The sequence below is a fragment of the Hemiscyllium ocellatum genome, chromosome 30 (genome assembly GCF_020745735.1).
Source record: "Hemiscyllium ocellatum isolate sHemOce1 chromosome 30, sHemOce1.pat.X.cur, whole genome shotgun sequence".
Classification (NCBI taxonomy): Eukaryota; Metazoa; Chordata; class Chondrichthyes; order Orectolobiformes; family Hemiscylliidae; genus Hemiscyllium; species Hemiscyllium ocellatum.
The window spans coordinates 21,685,292-21,708,243 of NC_083430.1; the positions used below are offsets into that span (position 1 = coordinate 21,685,292).

At 39.6% G+C, this 22,952-nt stretch overlaps 1 protein-coding gene across 1 annotated transcript in view; it reads left to right on the forward strand.

Annotated features, from left to right (window-relative positions):
* The window catches only part of LOC132830098 (transmembrane protein 35B-like), a 61,407-nt gene extending 50,340 nt beyond the window's left edge, over nucleotides 1–11,067 (forward strand). The window contains exon 3 of the mRNA XM_060847569.1: nucleotides 10,376–11,067. Within this exon, the coding sequence (XP_060703552.1) occupies nucleotides 10,376–10,506 (131 nt within the window). The 3' untranslated portion in view covers nucleotides 10,507–11,067. The remainder of the gene's footprint in view (nucleotides 1–10,375) is intronic.
* The last annotated feature ends 11,885 nt before the right edge of the window (nucleotides 11,068–22,952 follow it).

Here is a 22,952-nt window from a genome sequence, read left to right on the forward strand (position 1 = left end):
AGTGGAATGAGGTAGAATTGAAGTAGCCATTGATTTTAATAACTTTTACAAATACTCGGTGAACAAGAGCAGATAAGAAATGGGACCAGACATACAACCACATGGTGTATGTCAAGTAATTTTTCATCCACTATACATTTTAGATGGGAAATGATTTGAAGTTTGTTGAGTCACAGAGGAAAGCTGATGTGATTGCCCATTTCAACATGATGCCTATTACTGTACACAGAATTTTGCTTGTGGTTTCATTTATCGTGTAAAGGAAATTGCTGTTTACCTCGCTGATTCCAAGCATTCTCGTAATAAGCTAGTTCGAGAGGCTTGGTGAACAGAAGTCTTTTTTTAAAGAATGTTTGAAATGTGCTAATGTGGTTGAAAAGTTCTGCCAGGTTTTAACCAATTCTTACCACCAAAGTAAAAAACCCATTTTGAATGGAAAGTACGTAAGAAGTGCAACATCTGACACGGATGTGAATCGACTAACCAAAATCGCAGAAGTGATCATATCATTCTGAAAAAGTTGACACTGCAAATAAACAAGAATTACGTGACAGGAGTATGAGCACTTGAACGTTGGGAAGCTAATCCATTAAGCTGATACCCTCCTTTGCACCTTCCACACCACGGTCAATGTTTTAGTAAAGGAAGCAGATCCTGATCTTAAATTAAAACAGAAAGTGCAGCTCTTGCAGCATCTGTGAGGAGAGAAGCAGAATAAAGCTTTCAGGTCATTGATTTTTCATTAGTTCTGCTAATAGAGCTACAACCATAAACAGTGACTGTGTGGCTTTCCCCACAAATGTTGCCAAACCTGCCGTGTTTCTCCAGCACTTTCTGTTCTGATTTCAGATCTCTGGCATCTGCAGTATTTTGTGTTTGTGTTACTAATCCTGATTTCTGCAGGTCATCAAAGTGGTGCAGTCGGGTGCGGAAAGAATAGCTTCTCTACTACTGCCATTAGTTTGTTCAGATATAATGACTACCAGTGATGGTGTCTGAACTAGTAACCTAATAGACCTCACTTGTGATTCCATTTTGAACAACTTGAAGCATTTCACATCTCCAATCTGAGATAGTCTTATGAATACACTGGGCTAAATTTTAGCAGTTTTGCCATCATAACTTAGTTCGGAAGAGAATCTGGTACAGTACTGGATATTGGCATGTTGAGGGTAGGAAGGTGTCTTCCACGTGGTCAAGACTTGGTAGGAAACATAAAGACTTAAAAGGAAGCTGTTTCCAAGATTGAATCCCTGAGTAAGGATTGATGGGATCATGTGTTAGGGGCCTGGACAATGTCATTATCCTCTTGGTTCTCTGGAGTGTCAGGAAGGCAGAGATTGGAGATGAGCGAAAGTGTTACATGTGCCTTCCTGTCCCATTTAAATCAGGTGCAACTCAGCACAACTCTGTTTCACGTTTCCTTGAGACAGTTAAAACTGTTGAATCAATCCTAACTTCTGTGCAGAATGCAAGATAGAGAGAAAGTAAAATAACCTGAAGGAACATTTTAAACATTGGCCTGAATCTTTACATCTGGTTTGGAATCCATATTTCCAACCCAGATCTGACAAAACGTTGGCCACTTAGCTTCGGAGGAGTTTGGTGGCAGACTTGCAGACCAGGAGCATTTGCAGTTAAAACAGTGCGCTTGAGTCTAAGAATCCACACAGGCTGCAGCAGAATGGATCAGTGCCGAGACAACACCCCTTCTGTAGCAGAAGGTGCCATTATGTCATGCTTAGAAGTTCAAAGCACATTGTGACTACAACAACTACTGAGAGAAGGTATATGTGTAAGCTTACTGAGGAGGTAGGGAGGAAGGTGAATGATAGACTAGGATGCCAGATGGATGAAAGGTACAGATGTCAGGAGGCTGGAGGAGAGTCAGGGTGGATTCTTAACAGTGTCAAGTGGGCGAGGGCATAGTGTAAATTCGGTGCAGTTGGATCTCAGTTAGTTGGGGCGGTCAAGTGAGTCCATTGGGGAGCAGGGGAAGAGTTAGGTCAGCTTGGATTGGAGGTGGGGTCCATGGAGGGTTGGGAGCCAGGTTGGAGACACTAGAAGGTTGGTTTGAAAGTGTCAAATGGGCAGTGGGGAATGGGGAAGTGGGGGTGATGTCAATTTAAAAGTTGTTCAAAATTGCAGCAGGTGTTAATCTCTTTAACTTTTCCTGACTAACTATTTAAGTGAACCCTCTGAAGTCTTCAAGTCTGACTCAAAGTTGATGACTTTTTTGGACTCTGGTTAATTGCCCATTAGAAGTTTGGATTTAGCAAGCAGTTTCAGTGGACTCATTTGCATTGGGCCTTTCACATGGTCCCGGTGTGTAATTCTTGTCCACACAACAGCAACAAGTGTCTTTCTATCAGGAAATCATGGTCATTAAATTTTAGCACTGCACAAGTTTTTGTTTGGTAGTAATTAAAACAGATCATGCTGATGAAAAGTTTCCAAGTTAGTAAGCAAACCTGAGTCCAGGCAGTGTCCTGTGAATAACAATGAGATGAATGATATTTAATCTGCTTGCTCAATCTTAAGGTTGAATAGCATGTTAACTGCTTGTAAAATTTTGTTGGGTCACTATTACAGTCATGACAAGATTGGCTGATTTTTGTATTATTGTTTCCATTCTGAGGAACAGAATTATATCGCGTAAAATTGCTTCTTTTTAAGAATTTGTGCACCAGCTATTTTATTAGCAAGTTATAAATAATTATCTATTAAGTCGGTTATTTGCTACTTTATTGAACAAATCTGAAGATCTATCTCCAAGAGGTCTACTTATAAATTCACTCTGATTATCTGGCATTGAAGAAACAGAAAATGTTGTTGGTATGATTTCAGGAGTTAGAATTAGCTCTTCAAATTGTGAACAGCAGCTTTGGACAAGATTTCAGAATCCAAAATATATCACAGTTTGAAATTTACTTCATATTCTAAAGCTACACAGTCAAGCCTTCTGAGGACAGTTTTATCGCAATCATTCAAAAATGCCACTTAATCCTACATTGGTGTCCCATTGTCAGGAGATGTTACAGGGTTTTTTTTTGGTACTGTGCCATTTCTCAACTGCCCCCTGATTTCAATTAATCATTGATTTGCATGAATCTCAATCTTCTATTTGGTTGTTTTCTTAGTTAAAAAAAAACCTTATTAACAATATTCTCTAAATCTGGCTGCTTCTAACAAGTCACAATGAAAAAACCTAAGAGTTATGATTTTCTTTTGTGCAGGATGCAGTCTGATTTTTGGAGGGGAACTCCAGACTCTATGCAACAAGTCCAGTATCTTGTAGACATTGATACTTTATTTCTTCATAATTTTATCTGCACAGGAAAAGTACTTGTCAGAATGACTGAGTTACTGGTGACTCTAGAGAGAAGGCTAGGTGCTTTGCTTGTCACCAGGTTATGATGTTAATCTCCTTGCTGTAAACCAGAATGCTGCCCTTTGCAAGGAATGCAGACTGGCCATTGTCATAGAATACTTTGCTGCTTCAACTTCCATTGAAATATTATTTTGTGAAATCTTGTTTATCTTCCAATACAAATATTTAATAAAAAGGTTGCTTACAATATCCAAAATGGCAAATTTCAATCCAGAGCAAACATTCCTCATCAAATTACCTTATATTGTGCCATTTATATGATTGTGACAAGTGAATTAACTCTTGCAATTTGACTTTACAACTTTGTTCAATACTGAACCATATGCACCAGGAAATTTCCATTTTCAGCTTATACTCTAACTTACCTTTTCAATAAAACTTTGCATTAGCCCTAACGCATTCCTTCTTAACCGTACTTGGATTTGATGCCTGACTGTGAAGCTATGTTGATCTGTAAGTACACATTTAAAGTTGTTTTGCTATTGCAGCTTTTCTCAACCAGGGCTGTGCATACCAGCTGTGGTTATCAACCCTGATCATGATCCAGTCATTCTGGAGGCAGTTCGGCTTTGTTGCATAGTCTTTCATTGTGGTTCCTGTAGTTGGCCAACACCTATAGATTAGATTAGATTCCCTACAGTATGGAAACGTGGCCTTCAGCCCAACAAGTCCACACTAGCCCTCCGAAGAGTAACCCACCCAGACCTATTCCCCCACCCCATATTTACCCCTGAATAACATACCTAACGCTATGGGCAACTTAGCATAGCCAGTTCACCTGACCTGCACATCTTTGGATTGTGTGAGGAAACTGGAGCACCCGGAGGAAACACACGCAGACACGGGGAGAATGTGCAAACTTCACACAGACAGTCGCACCGGGTCCCTGGTGCTGTGAGACAAGTAGTGCTAACCACTGAGCTACCATGCTGCCAATTTTGGTGTACACTTAAGCATAAAGAAAAGTAAGGTAACAAGAAATTTGACGCTACTGATCCCACAATGAACCTTCCGATAGAGGAAAAATACCTAAAATGTTGAGTGTGGTTTTGGATAGGGTCTTCCTTGAATGTGCAGCCTCTTCGTCATCGGTGTTTAAAGCCCAAAGTTCTGTCCAGGTAAAAGATCGGCAGTAGTTGTGACAATGCTGTGGTTTTAAGAAGTGTATTTTGTCCTGGTTTCTTTCAAGAGAGAGATCAAAGAAGAGGTGCCCAACTGTCGGTGGTAAGGTAAACAGCTTGTGAGGCCTTGGGGTTTCGTTTTTAAAGTTGGAAAAGTAGAAGCAGCCTGGATGTGTATGGCAAGCTCTCAGACACCAGGATTGATAGATTTGTTTTAGCTTTTAGGTTCAGCAGAAGCTGCTGGTGTTTTGAAAAAATCGAAGCGTTTTTTTTCCCTTCTGGTCACAGCTAGAAGCTGGGGTCCCTCTTCCTATTGCAGGTGATGCATGTGAGAAAATCTGAATTTCTGAAAATCTGTATTTTTCTTTTTGTCCAAGGCTGTATTGATGGGATGTTACTATATTGGAACAGTTAATTAGTAAAGATGACTCTACCTATTATTCTGCTAAGTTTTCCAATAGCGTTGTTATTCTATGTTTTTTTGGTGCATTTGAACTACAGTAATGAATAAATAGTGTTTATCTTAACATTGAATAATTGCTCTGGAACACAGCACATTACATTTTCCTTTAAAGTAAGAAAAAGTTAAAGTCTAGGCTACCTTCTTCAAATACTGTAAGGGCTCTGGACTGGTCTGCAACAGTGGTCTAGTTAATTTCTTTTTTGTTTATGACTCTGCAGGTGAGCTATATTCCTTCTTAGTCTTAAAGGAAGAATTCCAGGCGTGCCTTCCAGCTGCCTGCTGCCTGTTTTTACTGCTGACACTCCTCTATATCTGGGAAAGAGACAGAGACAAACAGAAGAAACAGTAACCAACACTCAACTAGTTCTAAGCATGAAGGACCAGCTTGGACCATGCTTAGTCTCTTAGTCATGCCGACTGTCAAAGTAAAAGGAGAATATGTACTAAATACCTACTGAAGGGGATTAATACAGTGAGTTCAGAATGTCAGCTGGGAATATGTTGGTAGAAATGAAGAAATAAATGGGATGGGAGTCTGGAAGAGAGAGGGACATTCAGGTTCTGAATGTCTTTGCTAATAGTTTGACTGATAGAATTGAAATTACCAACCGTAGACACCGTTGCTCTATGATATATCCAGCTTTCAGTAGGTATACAGTTGTTGTTGATTGAAATATTTCTAAATAATTTTCAGTGAACTATTTAATGTGGAAATAACTTGGTAAGAAGTTGTAAACTGGGGACAGTCGAAAGCATTTACAGGCATTATCATGTTCTGGGGTATGATCTATTTTTGCTTTGTGTACTTTTGTTATTTTATTGACGTCAGCCATGGCTCAATTGGTAAAAGTTGTGCCACTGACTGAGATGTTTGTCCTTTTATTGCCCCATACTAAAGAACTGAGCATGAGTTCTTTTGATGTGGCGCTGAGAGTGCCCGTGCTGTCTGAAACATTGTCTTACACATAAAATGCCAGAATCCATTTGTTCTCACAAGTAGAGGTAGTAGATCCAAGGGGGCTGTCTGCTGTCCTGACTGATATTAATCACTCTACCAATATTAGTACAACAAGTTCTCTCGTTATTAACAATGCAGTTTGCAGGAGCTTTCTGTAGGTCAATTGGCCTCCCCATTTTGGTAGTGAATATCCTTTGCAAAATATCACATTGGGCGTAAAATACTTCTGGAAGTTCTGAGATAGAAAAAAAGGTGCTAAATGAAAACAAGTTTTACTGTGTTGAAATATCTTTTCATTTATCAAACAGCTGATTATTGGGGCAGTCTGAGAGTGGAAGAAGTAGGTCACGTTATTGAAGTGTTAATGTAAGTAAACTATCATTCACTGGGATTTCTTCACTATCTGACATGTCAAACCTATGTTGAGAAATCCTTGAGACGTGTCAAGGGGGATTGAATATGTAACTCACTGCAAACACGCCACTTTATACAAGGTGAGATTGTATTTGATGTTAATTTTAATATAGTTGGAGAAGTAACAGTGATGGTTCATGTGTTAAAACCATAGCTTTTTTCAAGTTCACTATTATGACTTAATTACTTATGGATTTCCCTGTCACTTTCAGCCATGTTTCCAACACTGGTTCTTTTCCCATTAAGACCTTATAAAGTACGAATACTCTTAGAGAAGCATTTTACTTACCTTAATGTGCTTTACTATGCTACAGATTAACTTAAGTTTAATCATTTTTGTTTAATTCCATTCTTCTGTAAAAACCTCTTACTGCTGCATGCTGTATTTACTGTGTTATTTTGCAGTTTTGAAAAGTAAATAAAATGTTTTACTAAATAAAAGTAACACACTATAAAACTCTGCAATTATTTCCTTTTGATAAGTCCTAATTGTGACCTTGAATTTTAGAAGACAGTTCTATAGAGTAAGATTATTTTGGTAGTCAGGCAACAGAAGAATGCCTTGGAGGGGATTGTATTCTCCTTTTTACGTTACGGAAGAATCTATCAGTAATGTGTGGATTCAGTGATGGTCATGTTTGCAAATAGTTCCTGTGTTGGCAGCAATGTCACTCATGGTGCAGATAAACTGGTGTGTTCCAGTGATTGAGAGTTGTACCTGCACTCTCTAAGTGATTGGGAACTGGGTGCTTCTCCATTGCACTGTTGGAGAGATAGCCTTTGAAGTTATTTACCCTTTCCCATTTCAGGAGGAGGGCCCGTGAAATTAAACTTTCATCTCATATGTTTGCCAACAAGCCATGTCCCACTTTTTTGCTTGAGGGCTGACCAGTGTGGAATTTCTACTAACTTCCTTGAAACTCAAAGAAGATTCATAAACAGATCTGATTAATAGCGGATTCCATCTGGAAAACATGATTTAGGATTGGAGTTCCAGCTTCTTTTCTTTTTGAAGTTAGATGTATTCATTCTCAAACTGAATGGCAACATGAGGTGCTGAAAATATACAAATTAAGAGAAAAAGTACAATTAGCCTTTTTAAATTTGTGACGTCCACAATTTTTATTTTGTTTCAGAAAACTGGTGGCAGAAGTGATCACAGCTCAGTTTGGTTTTCAGGCTTTTGTTTATTGGAAGGGAACCCTCATAAACTGCTACATAAACTTGATGGCTATGCTGAGATTAAAGCTGCCACACAGAAACCATCAGCACTATTATATTACAGCATTTTTGGTGAGGCTAGTTCGGATAAACTCCACTCTGTAGATTTTTCTTTCCTTTCTAAAGTTTGATCATGTCCTTTCTGATTACTCTCCCGGGGAGATACAGGGGGACTGAATGAATGCCACCAGGCTTCTGGCACTTTGAGGAGAAGTTGATGGACAGTTAATGTGCCAGAGACTTAATAGTTTCCAGATACTGATCTCCTCAAAGCCCAAACCTGGGAACACTGAGGTCAGTTAGAGAACTTCACCCGAGCTGAGGTTTGCCATCCATCACCAGGCAGGCATTGGAAATTGGGCGCTGCTTTTGGAGTTCCATATTAGATGGACAGTTGTTCCATCAGGAAATCATGTCTGCAAGTCTATGCTATTTTCTCTGTGATAATGTTGTACAAATGACTTACAGTGTAAAATGATGTGTTTCCTAAAATGATGTGTAAATCTAGACTTAAGGGAACTCCATCACTAACCTATGTATTCCAATACAGATTCTTCATGAAAGATCTAGCTATGGCGCAATTATTGGCTGCATTTGCATTTTGCAAAACAAAGCAGTGTTTCATGAAAAAGCAAGGGACAGAATTCTAAGCTGAGGTTTAAGGAGTGTAAAACATTATAAGGCTCCCCCAAAGTAGATGCCAAGAAATAAGAGGATGACACTTCATCCTGACTTCACGCCTCCAACTTTACCTTAACTTACTTCTACTTTTTGCCTTTACAGTCCAATATCAAGTTTACTGCATGAGCTTCCTGACTCCCTGTGAAGACTTTGTCACCTTAGCCATTTGCAATGTGGCCCCTATTCCTGGTGTCCTGCTTTCAAGGTTTACTTTAAACTCCACTGTGGATTGACTTCTAAACTAAGTTAAAATATCTTTAAACCCCATTGTTTTGCTGAAGGCTAAGGAGGTCAAGTTTCTTGAACATTTCTTTGTTATTCAGTTTCTCAACACGAGCCAGAACATTTGTCAGTGCTATGGGTATCTCAAGGGATAAAATGTTCTTGTAACATTTAAAAAGTCCTTATAATATTGAAGAAGTATTTAGACTTGCGAAACCAAGACATGCAAGGCTATGGTCCAATTGCTGGAAATGGAATTAAGATAATTAGCTTCTTGTTTTTGGTTGGCACAGCCTTGGTGTGCCGAAGGACGTTATTTATGTGCCATAGACTTTCATAACACTGAATTCTTTGGAAAGACTTCCCATCAATCCATTTCCCTTGCCACTTTCAGTCATTCTGGGCTGAAAGTAATTGATTAGCATGAAGGATATCTTCAGAGGTTCTATGAAATGTAAGTTGGGAATATATCACTTTTGGTTGAGACTGTCATCTGTACCAGGACAGCTCTGGGTGCTTGGAATGCATTCCTGGGCCCCAGTGTTGGTATTGTATGTGAAAGTGGCATTTACAGTGTAAAGCCGAAAATGTGTTGCTGGTTAAAGCACAGCAGGTTAGGCAGCATCCAAGGAACAGGAAATTCGACATTTCGGGCCAGAGCCCTTCATCAGGAATCAGGCTCTGGCCCGAAACGTTGAATTTCCTGTTCCTTGGATGCTGCCTAACCTGCTGTGCTTTAACCAGCAGCACATTTTCAGCTCTGATCTCCAGCATCTGCAGACCTCACTTTTTACTTTAAAGTGTAAAGGCCAAATAGGACTAACCTACAATTTAAAAAAAACTATTCTTTTTCGGGGAAGGCAACTAGCCCTTATACATTACAGTTGACACATTGCAGTAATTTATACACTACCTCAGGTGGGGCTTCTCAACAGATCTTGGAACTCTAGCAGGAGCCTGTCAACATTACTGAATAGGCACAGAACCCAGGTAAAGGGTCAGGATCAGGTTAGCCACCCAAGTGGGCAGAACTCTGATCCATCCTAAGATCCTTCAGGATTCAGCCTGAGTTGAAAATCCCAGTCAACCCTGCTCGCTTCCACGCAATGAATCGTATTCTTGTTCATCATTAATCAAACTAAACACGGACTTAGACTGTGGTCTGACCAAAGCACTTCATCATTTGAACAAAACACTTTCTGCTCTATACTCTACAGAACATATCTTCTCTTTGGAACTGCTGCATTTTACAATTAAGAACAGCTTGGAATGAAGTCAGACAAATTCAATTCAAGGGATGCAGCTTTTCAAAATATATTTGTTAAACCAAATTCACCTTCAAAGGTAGAAACGTTTACACCAAAAAAAAAGTGAAAGCAATATGATATATTTTGGGGAACTTTGTTTCCAGACACTTTGGGCTGTCTGCTCAAATTCTTCCTCAACACATTTGGGACAGTGAAGCCACATTGAAGTTGCTGTTGTTTTGCACCTGCTGGTTTATCTCAGCTGGAGTGCTATTTGACTTTGAATCTCTGAACCAAGGAGGAAAATCTCAGCCTTTGGTTCCATCCTCTGATTGCTATTCAGTGAATCTTACCTCAAAGTGTATGTGTCTTTCACACTTGGGTAGCTATGGTTTGGTCTTAGGCAAGAAAGATGAGTGAGAGGTAATGAGGAAGTTGTTGTGTCTGTGGACCATATGATGCAGCACCTTCAAAAGGAGAGGAAACTACAAAAGATAAACTAATACATGTTGCTTTGGGGCTGTTGAACATCTGCCCCCCTTGAGTCTATCAAAATGGTTTCTACATTAAAAATCTGGAGCTGTTGTTCAGGGGAAGCTGTGACCTTTGTAAAAGGTTGATACTAAAGTATTTAACTGTCTTTGTTTATGACTGCAGGTGCCATTCATTCCCTCATGGTGCTGAAGAAACCCCTTTACATGTGTATACCAGCTTCTGTCTGCCTTGGTTTACTGCTGCTTCTCCTTTATGTGTGGAGAAGAGACAAAGGGAAGCAAAAGGAAGAATAAACAACGCTCTGTTCCAGTCTCTGTTCCAGTTATGGTCCAGTTTGAACCTTACATGATCTTGCAGTAGTTTAAAAGCATTTAGAAAATAAGTGCGACATGACAATTAGTACAGTGCTTTGATCAAAATTTTGTAGGTTGGCTGGTAATAAGGAGGGAATTTTGCCAATTGAATATTTAGTGAAATCATGAAGGCGTAAACAGTTTTCTTGTAACATGTGTGGCCACAAGATTGGTGTCTGGAAGAGGAAGAGACGTTCAGAAGCTCAATGTCAAAGTTTATAGATTGACTGAAACAAAAAAAAACTTGCTGGAGAAACTCACCAGATCTGGTAGCATCAGAATTAATGTTTTGGATTAACTCCACAGATGCTATGAGACCTGCTGAGCGTTTCCAGCAATTTGTGTTCTTGTTTCTGATTTATAGCATCCGCAGTTCTTTTGGCTGTTTAGGCTTGACAGACAGGAATGGAGACAGTAGATGTAAACATATCTGGCATGTGTTTTATGTTTGCAGATTACAGGAGGTAGATTGAGTACTTTACACAAAACATTTGCAAAATAATTTTCTGCAATTATTCTAATGGATAGTGATAATGGTAAAAGTTTTGAAACTGTCAGCCAAAGGTATTTCTGAAAAAGTACAAAATTTTTAATATTAGTTCACTTTTGATAAGATTTTACTTTGTTCAAGTGTCATCGCATTAATCAAACAGAATACGATAAGCTATCAGGCAGACAAGAAGTAGGACAGCATTTGTATTTGGAAGTGTTAATGCAGGAAAACATAAATGGTCGCGTCGAATGTTTGTGACAGAGATCTAGTCTGTTGGCTAGAGCATCATTGGGAGCTCTGCAATATTTCTATTAGAAAAAAAGCCTGCTATATTAAATACTCATCAGGCATTGAAATGGCCAACATCAAACCTTCCCCAGAATTCAGGATTGCAGGGTAGAAATCCCAATAATTTGGAGTCGCCAATTAGTCAGGGCCTGCCATCTGCCCATTGCTATCAGTGCCCACCCCCCTTCAGAAGCAGTGACACTTGCTTGTAATGCACCCACTAGAGGCCAGGATCAAAGTGGAGGCTGCAGCCACAGGTGAATGTGGATGGGGTAGAGATTGCAAAGGTGATGAGATTGCAGGACATGGGGTGAGGTGTATTTTAAGGAAAGAAAAGTGGATGGCCTCCTGTGGCTCTGTTTCCCAGTACTGGGCCCCTTGGTAAAGTATTCAGTGCCTTTGAACTGGTGACAACACTCCCCAGCATCCCACAAATAAACCTGACAGAGTTTGCTTTTCAGCCTTCCTGCATGGTGACTTTCCCTCTGCTGTAAAGTGCCAATGACGGAGAGATGGGATAACCAATTGCCCATTTTAAGGCCCTCAATTGTTGGGAATGTCACTCATGGGCTTTTTCAGCCCTAAATTTAATTAGGTGGAGGTGGGAAGGCCGTGGGTCTCCACCCTACCTTCTGCCTGATTAACAGCCCCCACCTCATCAGTAGGGGCTGTGGAAGAGGTAAATTCTGCCCTTGGTTCATCACACGTTCATCACCTTTTGAAATATGTTAACCTGTTATAAAAATTTCTTGAGAGCTCTGGTAGGGGATTGAGCAAGTACAGGTTGTTCTGTTATAACACGTATTTTGTTAATACAAATTCGCTATAGCATGATTGATGAATTGCGGACACTCTTTCTTAAGTGCGAAGTTTTAAATTGTGTATTGGTTATAACGCCATTCCGGCCCCCATTAGTTTAAATGTTGCTACTATTATGTGATTTTCTTATAATATGGGATTGCACAAGAACGGAGATATCATGTTATAGCAGAACTGACCATTTGACTTTATGCACAGGCAGGATTGTAAACTATGCTAATTCTAACATGGATATCGTAATAACAAAGGCTTGTGTTTTAAATATTCCACATCAAAGAGTATTATGGAGTTTTCATTCTTGTGCTGATATTCCTGGTGCTTTGAACTAAACTTATAACATTTCAAATTTAAAAATCACACAACACCAGGTTATAGTCCATCAGGTTTAATTAGAAGCACATTAGCTTTCGGAGCAACGCTCCTTCGTCAGGTGATTGTTTAGTGTGCTTCCAATTAAACCTGTTGGACTATAACCTGGTGTTGTGTGTTTTTTAAATTTGAAATGTTATAAGTTTAGTTCAAAGCACCAGGAATATCAGCACAAGAATGAAAACTCCATAACACTCTTTGATGTCCAACAGTCCAACACCGGCATCTCCAAATTATAACATTTCATTTTGCTAAGAGATGGAATACATTGTTAAATTTCAAATATACTAATTTAAGAAGGGAAGCAGCATTCTGTTTTATGTGATTCACTGACTTGTGTCATGAGTGTGTATCTCTTTTATGTTTTTCATTTCTGTTAACCTTCTCCTGCTAAATCTGTGCAAACAGTATTATTTGTAATTTCAGAATCAAATAAAATAAGATGGTTTTAAAAGATAACACATTAGGAACCTCTGAATGGAATTAATTCCCAACAAGGTTTGAATGATGTTGTTCTAAATGGCCCTCTTGCAACTGAATTGGATGTTCCCACTTACAGGAAGACCAGAACTAGAAGCCATCATTATATGCTCACTTCTCTGTCTTTGCTTTATCATTAATGCTGATAATCCACACAAATTTCTCCTCTCTTGTGAGTCCTCAAATGTGAGTACAGTCCAATTCATTATCAGTTGCATGTCGTAATGTGGAGGATGCTGCTGCTGCGTGTTCCTTTCTATGGAAATCTGAAAATGTACTTCTTCAACAAAGGCTTTTGTCATGTACAGACTGTAGAGACTTACCAGATATTGAAATCGATCAGGTATGTATGAACATATGTCTCCCGTTAAGGAATCGTTGTCCTTTATGTTTGGCCATTGGGCCAAAACGAAGATAAATTTGTGAGAGTCACAAATAAATCCAGCAGGGGATTGAGGAGAATTTTTTTTATCCAGAGAGGAATTAGAATATACGGCTTGCTATCACAACGATAGTCAATGCCACAAGCATTGGTGCATTTCAGAAGCTTACACAAGGTGGGGAAGGAATAGCAGGATATATCGAAAGGGTAAATTATGAAGGGTGGGAGGAGCTCTCTGCAGAATGTAGAATAAATCATTACAGCATAGAAGGAGGCGATTCAGTTTATTGAATACAGAACATAAAGACTAGCACAGACCAAGTAACCTTTTCCCTGTCATCAATTCGACAGACTTATGTGTATTGTGAGGTAAAATTTTATAAAATTCCTGGATTTTACTTATTACTTAGATGGAGACTGTTCTTGAGAGTCTTCAATGCAAGAATGTTGAAGAGAGGAGTGCCTTCCTGAAAGTTTTTTAAACACTGTTTTAGAGTAAAATCCAGCCACAACCTTTGGAGCAATAGCCATATTTTAGAGAGGTTTCCTGACTTTGAATGGACCACTAACTGTGTGCGTAAACTCACTTTTCTCAGGACTGCTTGTCTGTATGCTCAAGGATGAGAAATATGTGATTCCTGTGTTGTCTTGTGGATCATATAATCAAAGAATTTATCCATCCAGTGTTCAAACGAACAAATGGGGAAATGTGGGCAGGCATGAGATTGGAACATCTACCAAAGTATCATTTTCATGATTTGGAACAAGGAGAGACAACTTTTAATGTTATTCAGCCTCAATGGAGGAGCAAGAAAGCATCTTCTCAAATATATGTGGATGTATACAAAGGGAATGTAAATGACAAGAAAGCATCTTCTGCTCTGGGGATTTGTACAAATGCAAATATGAGCACTTCTGTAGTCCAGTGTTGCTATGCTTTGTGTTGGTGGGCTTTGAAATTTTATAGGCCCAATAGTTCACCATATGGCCAAGTTACAATTAAAAATTCTATCGACACCTGTCTTCAAAAGGTGGCAGCTGGTTAGGATGCTAGCTGTGCCTATTTGTGGAGATTTTCCTTACTCTCTGAGGTGGGCTTCCTTACAGGAGAACAGAAAACCTCCCAAGAACCTGCTGACATCATCTAGGCTCCAGCTTATTTTCCCGACTCAGAAATGTCCACTTGGGTGAAGTGGAACTTACTGAACATGGCACTGCTCTAACCAGAGCACTGAATCATTTCAAGACAACCCTCTAATTTATAGTAACTAGAGCAGACCATTCAAACACTTAAGCTTGCTAAACTGTTCCATTTGACCTTTGCTGACCTGTAACTTATTTTCCCACCTATTTGCTTTTGGTTCCATACCCTTAGCATCCTATATCTGCAAAAGCCCATTGATCTCAATTTGAAATGTTAAATTAACACCATCATATCCACTCAACCAGCCCCAGAGTTTTGGAACATATCTTCAGAGGTTTCAATGTTCTTGTTTAAGGATCAAGGGCTATTTTAAATGTATGTTTTATACTGCATTTTTCAGAATTTTCTTTACTGGCAAAGGGACTATATTTCTTACTGTAAAACCAATTTCAAACTTAATGAATCTCCCTCCTCCCAAACCCCGCTATTTTTTAATTTGTTTTGTATTTCAAGAAACCATTGACTGTCTGAAAGCTGAATGATAGCCTAATATGTGACATAACCAGCGCTGAGGTTGCTCATTCTGTACTTCACATGGTTCACTGTCTTTGCATTATAATTATCAACTCTTTTTAACATCTTGTTACTGGAAGGTTACCATAATGATTATCGTAGACTCTGAGAACAGGAAGTCATTGTCAAAGGGGATTTCCTCCAGCAGCAAAGTCACTCTCAGGCATATTTTATGACCTACATTATGTGAATTTGAATCAGCAGTTGGTGAAAAAACCCTGTAGCCTTATGCTATTTTACTTAATGAAAATTGCTAGCTTTGTCCCTAGAATGAATCATACAGCAGGACTGAATGATTAACATATTTGAGGAATTAGCTTATTTTACAGTAGTTACAAGAAGAATATTAAATGTAGGAAGATGCTAGAAATACACAGTAGCACAGTCAGCGGAGCAAATTAAAGCACAAATTCATATTTCTATTTGCACCCTTCATTAGAATCCTTGGAGAGAAGAGATAGCCATCATATTATGAAACTGATTTGGACAAAATAGGCTTCATTGGCCCATAAATCATATTGTTTCAGAATCCTCTAGTACATCAATCAATTCCTACCCAATTTTCTTGCTAGGCACAATTTGACTCAAAGCGCACATGTTTAAAACTGTTAATGCTGAGCCATGGGGTAAATGAAAACATCTTGAAGATAAATTAAGCATGCAAGATTGAAGATTTAACCAAAGAGTTTACAAGTGTTATTGTACCATATTAAAATGAATCTGTGGCAAGTTGTCAACGAGCCCTAATTTAGCAGATTTTATTGCTATTTGCATAAGATGAATTTGCCTGTAGTATTATTTTTTAATCTAGCACCTGTGAAAAAGTTGAACAAAATCACCTCATTAAGATTTGAGCAAGGTTAGTTCCAATAAAATAATCAAAGACAGTATTTCTATTTTGGCTAGCATCAGGAAATTGTTGAAAAGGTTACAGTTCAAGTTTCTGTTATAATGTATTGTGGACAGGCCTGAGGAAACTGAAACATTTTCTAACAGAATTTCAAATTATGACTCTGATTCTCTCCATGAAAGCCTGCATCAGTATCATACATCTCCTGTTTTAGCTGTATCATTTCAAATTTATATTAATGTTCTCTTGCTTTTTCTTCTCTTTGTAATTCTAATTCAAATTTGTTTTTTTTCATTTCCATTTTTTTTTGGCTCTATTTCCCTTTCCTCCTCTTCCTTTGCACTTTCCTTGGCCTTTTTCTTCATTTAGGAATTCCATCTCCAGTATTTTCCTTCTCTCTTCATAGTCCAAACACTTCAGTTGGAACTTGATATCACCCAATTCTGACTTATCACTCAGCCTCAGCCTGAAGTACTCAGCCTCTTTTATATTTCCTCTGAGCCCAAGTACTGTGCTAGTATCTAAATTATCTCTGTCTTTCTGCTCTGTCTGACAATGTTACTTTCAGTTCACCTGCCAAATCAACCAACCTAACCCTAGCCCTAACCCTATCACTGGTTTTGAAATCTTCTTTCAGAGTGCCAGTGGTAAACCTGCCACCTGTTGCATCCAGTGCCATGTCTTAAACACAGGATGGAAGTTGATGTATTCCTTCAGCCATATTATTTACCAACACCACATCACAAATCTGTTTTGCCTCTGTTTCAAATCCAATTCAATCCTGGATGAACCCTCAGACTTTGGTAACATGCTGGAAATTGAACCCCTCTATTTCCAGAGTCATCACAAAAATTAAAGATATTGCAATGGATGCAAAAATCCCCAAATTAGCTAATTTTCAGACCAGGATTGACTGAAAGCACAACCCAGGTTTCTATACTTAACAAGAATTACTATTTATTACAATCAATTGGACTTCAGCCACTGGAAAACAGTAATAAACTGTCAGCATTTACTAATTTAAACACTAATCCCTTGCGAACTCCCTCTTACACACACAGACACACAAACAGACATAGGTTAAAGGATAGAAGGAGAAGACTGAAAAGACAGTTTGATAGTCTTTGTTTCCAGGTATGTTATTGAGACAATTTTTATGAGTCTTTTGCTATGTTGCTGCAGTTGTCCTTCTCCAGATGCTTCCAGTGGATGGTAAGAGACACAAGGTACCTTCTTCACTCATAAAATGTTTCTGAATTAGCAGTTATGAATCACAACATACAACAACAGTCGCCGGAAATGTAAAATAGAGAGACTGCTCCTGCGCTAGGGAAGAACTGAACAATTCTCTCAGTCTGTGCATATGTATTCATTTGGAAGTTCACCATAAATGCATTTAGACATTAAAATTGAAACTAAATGAAATCCCTACATGAACTAGAATATGTTTGAGTTCTAAACATGGGACTATGTAAATTATACAGCACTCTTAACATGATAAGACTACCAAAAATTTATCTTTTGCAAAAGCATATCCTTAGAACGAAATGCCTCATAGAGCAATACCTGTATTATGGGATGGGTGATGAAAGCTTTGCCAAAGTGATTGGTTTTAAGTAGCATCTTAAAGAAAAGAGAGAGGTACAGAAACTCTGGGAATGAATTCCAGAGTTCAGGATCTAAAGAACTGAAGTCCCTGGATGAAGAAAGTTGAACCTGAAACTGGCAAAATTAGGGGAACACAGAGTTTCTATGGAGTACTTGAAAGGTTTGGACTCCTGGAATATCAGGGCAAAAACGGTCTATTTACACAATTTAAATTTAAACCCATTTCTCCAAGGGATGAGAAAGGATGCCATTGCACATAGATGGGAAGGATTAGGTTAGATTTCCCATAGTGTGGAAACTGGCCCTTCGGCCCAACCAGTCCACACCGATCCTCCAAAGAGTAACCCTTCCCCCCCCCTAACCAATGCACCTAACACTGTGGGCAATTTAGCATGGCCAATCCACCTGACCTGCACATCTTTGGACTGTGGGAGGAAACCGGAGCACCCAGAGGAAACCCACACAGCCACGGGGAGAATTGGCAAACTCCACACAGGCGGATGCCTAAGGCTGGGATTGAACCTGGACCCTGGCGCTGTGAGGCAGCAGTGCTAACCACTGTGCCACGCATGGCAAGGAGAAGTAACAGAAAAGGATTATCCTCTCAGGACATTCTAGAGGTTCGTGATTGCCTCCTACCGCCAGGGACCAAAATGAACACATTGAGTATGTCGATATGACTATGTTAAATAAACATGCATTGTTCACTTTGAAGTACCAGTTTAGGATTTCTCCTGTGGCATTCTGAACTCTGTTGTCAGGCTGAACCAAGAGACAGGAACCCTGACTACATGGGGAACAGTCACTATTGTGATCTTCTCCAAGGTGGCCCACTATTGGCCACAGTGCAATGAAAGATGGGGTAGTGGGTTCACAAAGCTGGAGGGCCAATCAGATGCCTTGCAGCTTGGAAGGTGCAGTAGGTTCTAAAGGTAGGTAACAAAGAACGAAGGAGACTTTCTCTCCAGTTTAGTTGGGGGTGGGGGGGTGGGGGTGGTGGTGGGGGTTGTTGCAGTGGCAGCACCAGCAACCAGCTGTCAGGGAGGGCCTTTAGACATGTCCATGGAGCACTTACCACTCAGTCAGGTGTCAGGAAACACTGAAGCTGGTCCCCACCAATTGTGGCAATCCAGAGGCCAACTGCAAATTCTCACTGTTTTACTTGATCTTGAGGCTGTTAACCAGTCACATAGCTAACCAGCTAGCTGCCTGTGCCTGGATAACCTTGCTTAAATTCCTCCTCCAGCTATCTGTAATTTAGACATAGATGTGACCTTTAAGCAGCTTCAGAGTCTGTACCTTAAGACATCCATTACACACACACACACACACACACAGCTAAGTAGACCCAATTAAAGCTTAATTCTTGTTGTATTGATGAAAACTGCCAAATGTGTTTGCATAGTTTCCTAGGTGTCCCCTGGTTCTTCATTTGGTATTCAGATCTGTGCTGTGCTAAACATTAGACCGTTCCATCCATATCAATATATTAACAAATGGACCCGAAATGTTAACTCTGAATTCTTTCCACAAATGTTGCCAGACCTGCTGAGCATTTCCAGCAATTTCTGCTTTTGTTTCTGATTTCCAGTATCCACAGTTCTTTCAAGTTTTTATATTAACGACTGGACCTGGTTACAACCTGAACTAAGCCAACATACATTAAACATGTGGACAGCTGAATAAAAGAAAGATTCAAAATCAAACTATCCTAATTACTTCATTTTTGCACGACCAAAGTTTTGCCCAGATCTCTTTCTGTTCCTCTATCCCCCTTGATTCCGAGTTTTGCTGGGTTATGCTTGCAAACTCTTGCGGCTGTTTATTGGAACGTTTGAGTGGTATTTGCGAATTTCAGAAATATCTTTTACACATTGATTGGATTGAGTGCAAAAAAGAATGTGACTTCAGTCCAAACTGATGGTAGCACCAGGAAGCACGGGGCACAGACCTTTTAATAGAGTGAATTGTTAGGATCTGGAATGCACTGCCTGAGGATGTGGTAGACACAGATTTAATTGGGACTTTAAAAGTGAAGTTGGATCATTTTCTGGGGAAGAACATGTTGAAGGGCTGAGGGGAAAAGGCTGTGGGGTGAATTACTTTTGCAAAGAACCAGTATAGGCAATGGCAGGCTGAATGGCCTTGTTCTATCATTCTGTTTCTTAATCATTCAGGATCCTGACTCTATGTCTGTCAGTTGAGTTATGTAATTTTGGAATAGCACTGAATCAAAGTTTTCCAACACATGCTGGGAATGCACCTACTTGTCCTCACAGATCTCCGGATAGATTGCACAGGAAATAGCTTGTAGCAAATTTCACACACGAGACAGTATCTCACGCAAAAGAAAATCTTTTCAGGTTTGAGACAATTTATCTCTTCCTTCAAAGTTGTATACGTGTAATAAAGTAATTGCGTATCTATCTTTATCTCGTCATTTTCATGCTGTCGCACACATTTTTCAGTTTGATTTTACTGATTTGCTAATCTACCGTAACAGAAATAAGTCCGTGTGGTCACATCTGATGACTACTTCTTTTTCCTCCTTCAGTCATTACATTCTGCCTGATACGGCAACAATCTGTCCTTTGTTGACCTTGTTGACTCTAGGTATTATATCAATTGCTGTTGCCTCATGGGCTCATCCCAGTTTTAAAAACAAACTCTGATCTTTGATTATCCCTTCACCTGGAGTCTTGTTTTAGTCAAATGAGGGGACATGATCCCTCTTATAGCTGTGAAAGTTTGAAACAAAATAATTGGAGCAATCTTGTCTAATATTGAGAGTGACTAAGCTGCCCATAATTCAACAAAAATTGAGACTACATCAATATTTCAGAAATGGAAGTTTATACTTTACACATATAAGATTCCCCTTTAATATATGAATTGCATAAGGGGATAAGTTCATGATCTTAGTCACTACACTCATAAGGCATTGTGCTTCTTAATGAATCACTAATTTTGATTTATTAAATCTTCTAGTTCTCAGAACTTCGTGATAATCACACTTCTTGATGCCAAATTTATTGAGTTTTCCACATGCCTTATATTTATACATCGTTGCTCAGCAACGACTACATAGTAATAATAATTATGGTCCTCTGGATATGTATTTGCACAGCAATTAGTTACTAATGCTTTATAAATAATAAAAAAAAACATAATTTATTAGTTTTCAAATAATTGATTCAAAACAAACAAAAGTAGGAACATAGGTCCATGAGTAGGCCATTCAGTGAGACATGATTGATCTCTGGCCTAACTTCAATTACCTGTCTTTGTTAAATATCCATTAATGCCTTTCCTTAACAAAAGAAAATCTATCTGAAATTTTAAATTTAAAAGTAGCAACTGATCATTAATCCACTGTCGTTTGTTGAAGAGAATTCCAACATCTTCCACCCTTTGTGTGTTAACGTGCTTCCTATCATCTCTCCCGACCAGTCTGACTGTAGTTCTCAGAGTATGCCCCCTAGGTCTAGAAACCCCAACCAGTGGAAATAATTTATTTTTTTATCTACCATGTCTTTCCTGTTAATATCTTGAAGACTTTGAGCAGATCATCTCTTAACCTTCTAAATTCTAGAGAACATATAATCTCTTCTCGTAAATTAAACCCTGAAGTCCAGATGTCATTCTTGTAAACCTGTGTTGTACTCCCTCCAATGCCAGTCTGTCATTCCTAAAGTGTGGTACCCAGAACTGCTCACAGTTCTCCAAGTATACAGGGTTTTTTATAGTTGCAGCATAACTTGTTCTCCAGTCCTATAGATATATAGGCCAGCATTCCATAAACTTTCTTGATTATTTTCTGTGCCTATTTGTGGCATTTAAAAATGGGTGCACCTGAATCCTTAAATTTCTTTGGACAGCCAGCATATTTAATGTCATGCGGTGGCATAGTGGTTAGCACTGTTGCCTCATAGAACCAGAGATCTGGGTTCAATTCTAGCTGTGGATGATCGTCTGTGTGGAGTTTGCATGATCTTCTGTTTCTGCCCACAGCACAAACTTGTGAAGCTTAGGTGAATTGGCTGTGCTAAGTTGCATTGTAGTGATCAGGTGATGTCGGTTAAGTATGGTAAATGTGTATTCACAGGAATAGGAGGAGACACTTTCTGTAGAATTGATGGGCCAAACGTCCTCTATCTATACTGTAGGGATTCTATAATCTGGAGGGTTCGAGTACCTCAGACGTAATGACGAGATCTTTAGTTTGATTTTAATTTTCCTCACCCAGCCAGGATGGTGGTGCATCCACTGACTATCCTGAGGATATTTTCTTTTCACTGGACAGGGTCTTATCTTAGCTGGGTTTCAAGCACCTGGGTCCCCACTATGAGTATGCAGCTAGTGTATTTTAAATTCAGCAGTCATGGACAGGCCTATTAGCGGGGTGACATGATTAGTTCAGTGCCAGTCTGTACTATGTGGAATCCACCAGCAGCATCATGATAGGAGGTGCCTACTGACAAGTCAACACACGTTGTGTACGATACCTTGAAACAGTCTCGACCCCCAACCAGTCCTCAGCTCCCCTGATCTCAAATTGTAGTGGTAGCTCACCCCTACCCCAACTGCCTCTGGACCAGTTCCTCCCAATACTGACTGAGTTTCCTCTAAATTCGGCACGGTGGCACAGTGGTTAGCACTGCTGCCTCACAGCGCCAAAGACCCGGGTTCAATTCCTGACTCAGGCGACTGACTGTGTGGAGTTTGCATGTTCTCCCCGTGTCTGCGTGGGTTTCCTCCGGGTGCTCCGGTTTCCTCCCACAGTCCAAAGATGTGCAGGTCAGTTGAATTGGCCATGCTAAATTGCCCGTAGTGTTAGATATGGGGTAAATGTAGGGGTATGGGTGGGTTGCGCTTCGGCGGGTCGGTGTGGACTTGTTGGGCTGAAGGGCCTGTTTCCACACTGTAAGTAATCTAATCTAAAAACATTCCTGCTTCCATCTGTTTACCAGGTGGTAATTCTGGACTGGAATATTAATGTTACAGTTCAGGCCGTTCCTGAAAGCCGGCCTGCTTCTGAAATCAATACACAATGCCAAAGTAAAGTTTGAATTGTGTAGTGGTAGAAAATATAATTGCATTTTGGAGGATTTGTACCTCAAGCACAGTAAATGGTCTGTTCAGGCTTTCTTGTCTGAACGTAGTCTCCTTCATATCCATCGGCAACGAATCCTGAATTAAGAAACCACCTGTCTTTAGGAGTTGGCTACTGCCAGTTTCATGCATTTAATGTGATTGCAATCGACACAAATGCTGCTCCCAACAATCACTTCTTTGTACTTACAAAACTTTCCCTATTGTGATTGCACCTCGCTCCAAGGGACTAATAACAGTAAACCTCCTGTGGGAAAATGCACATCAC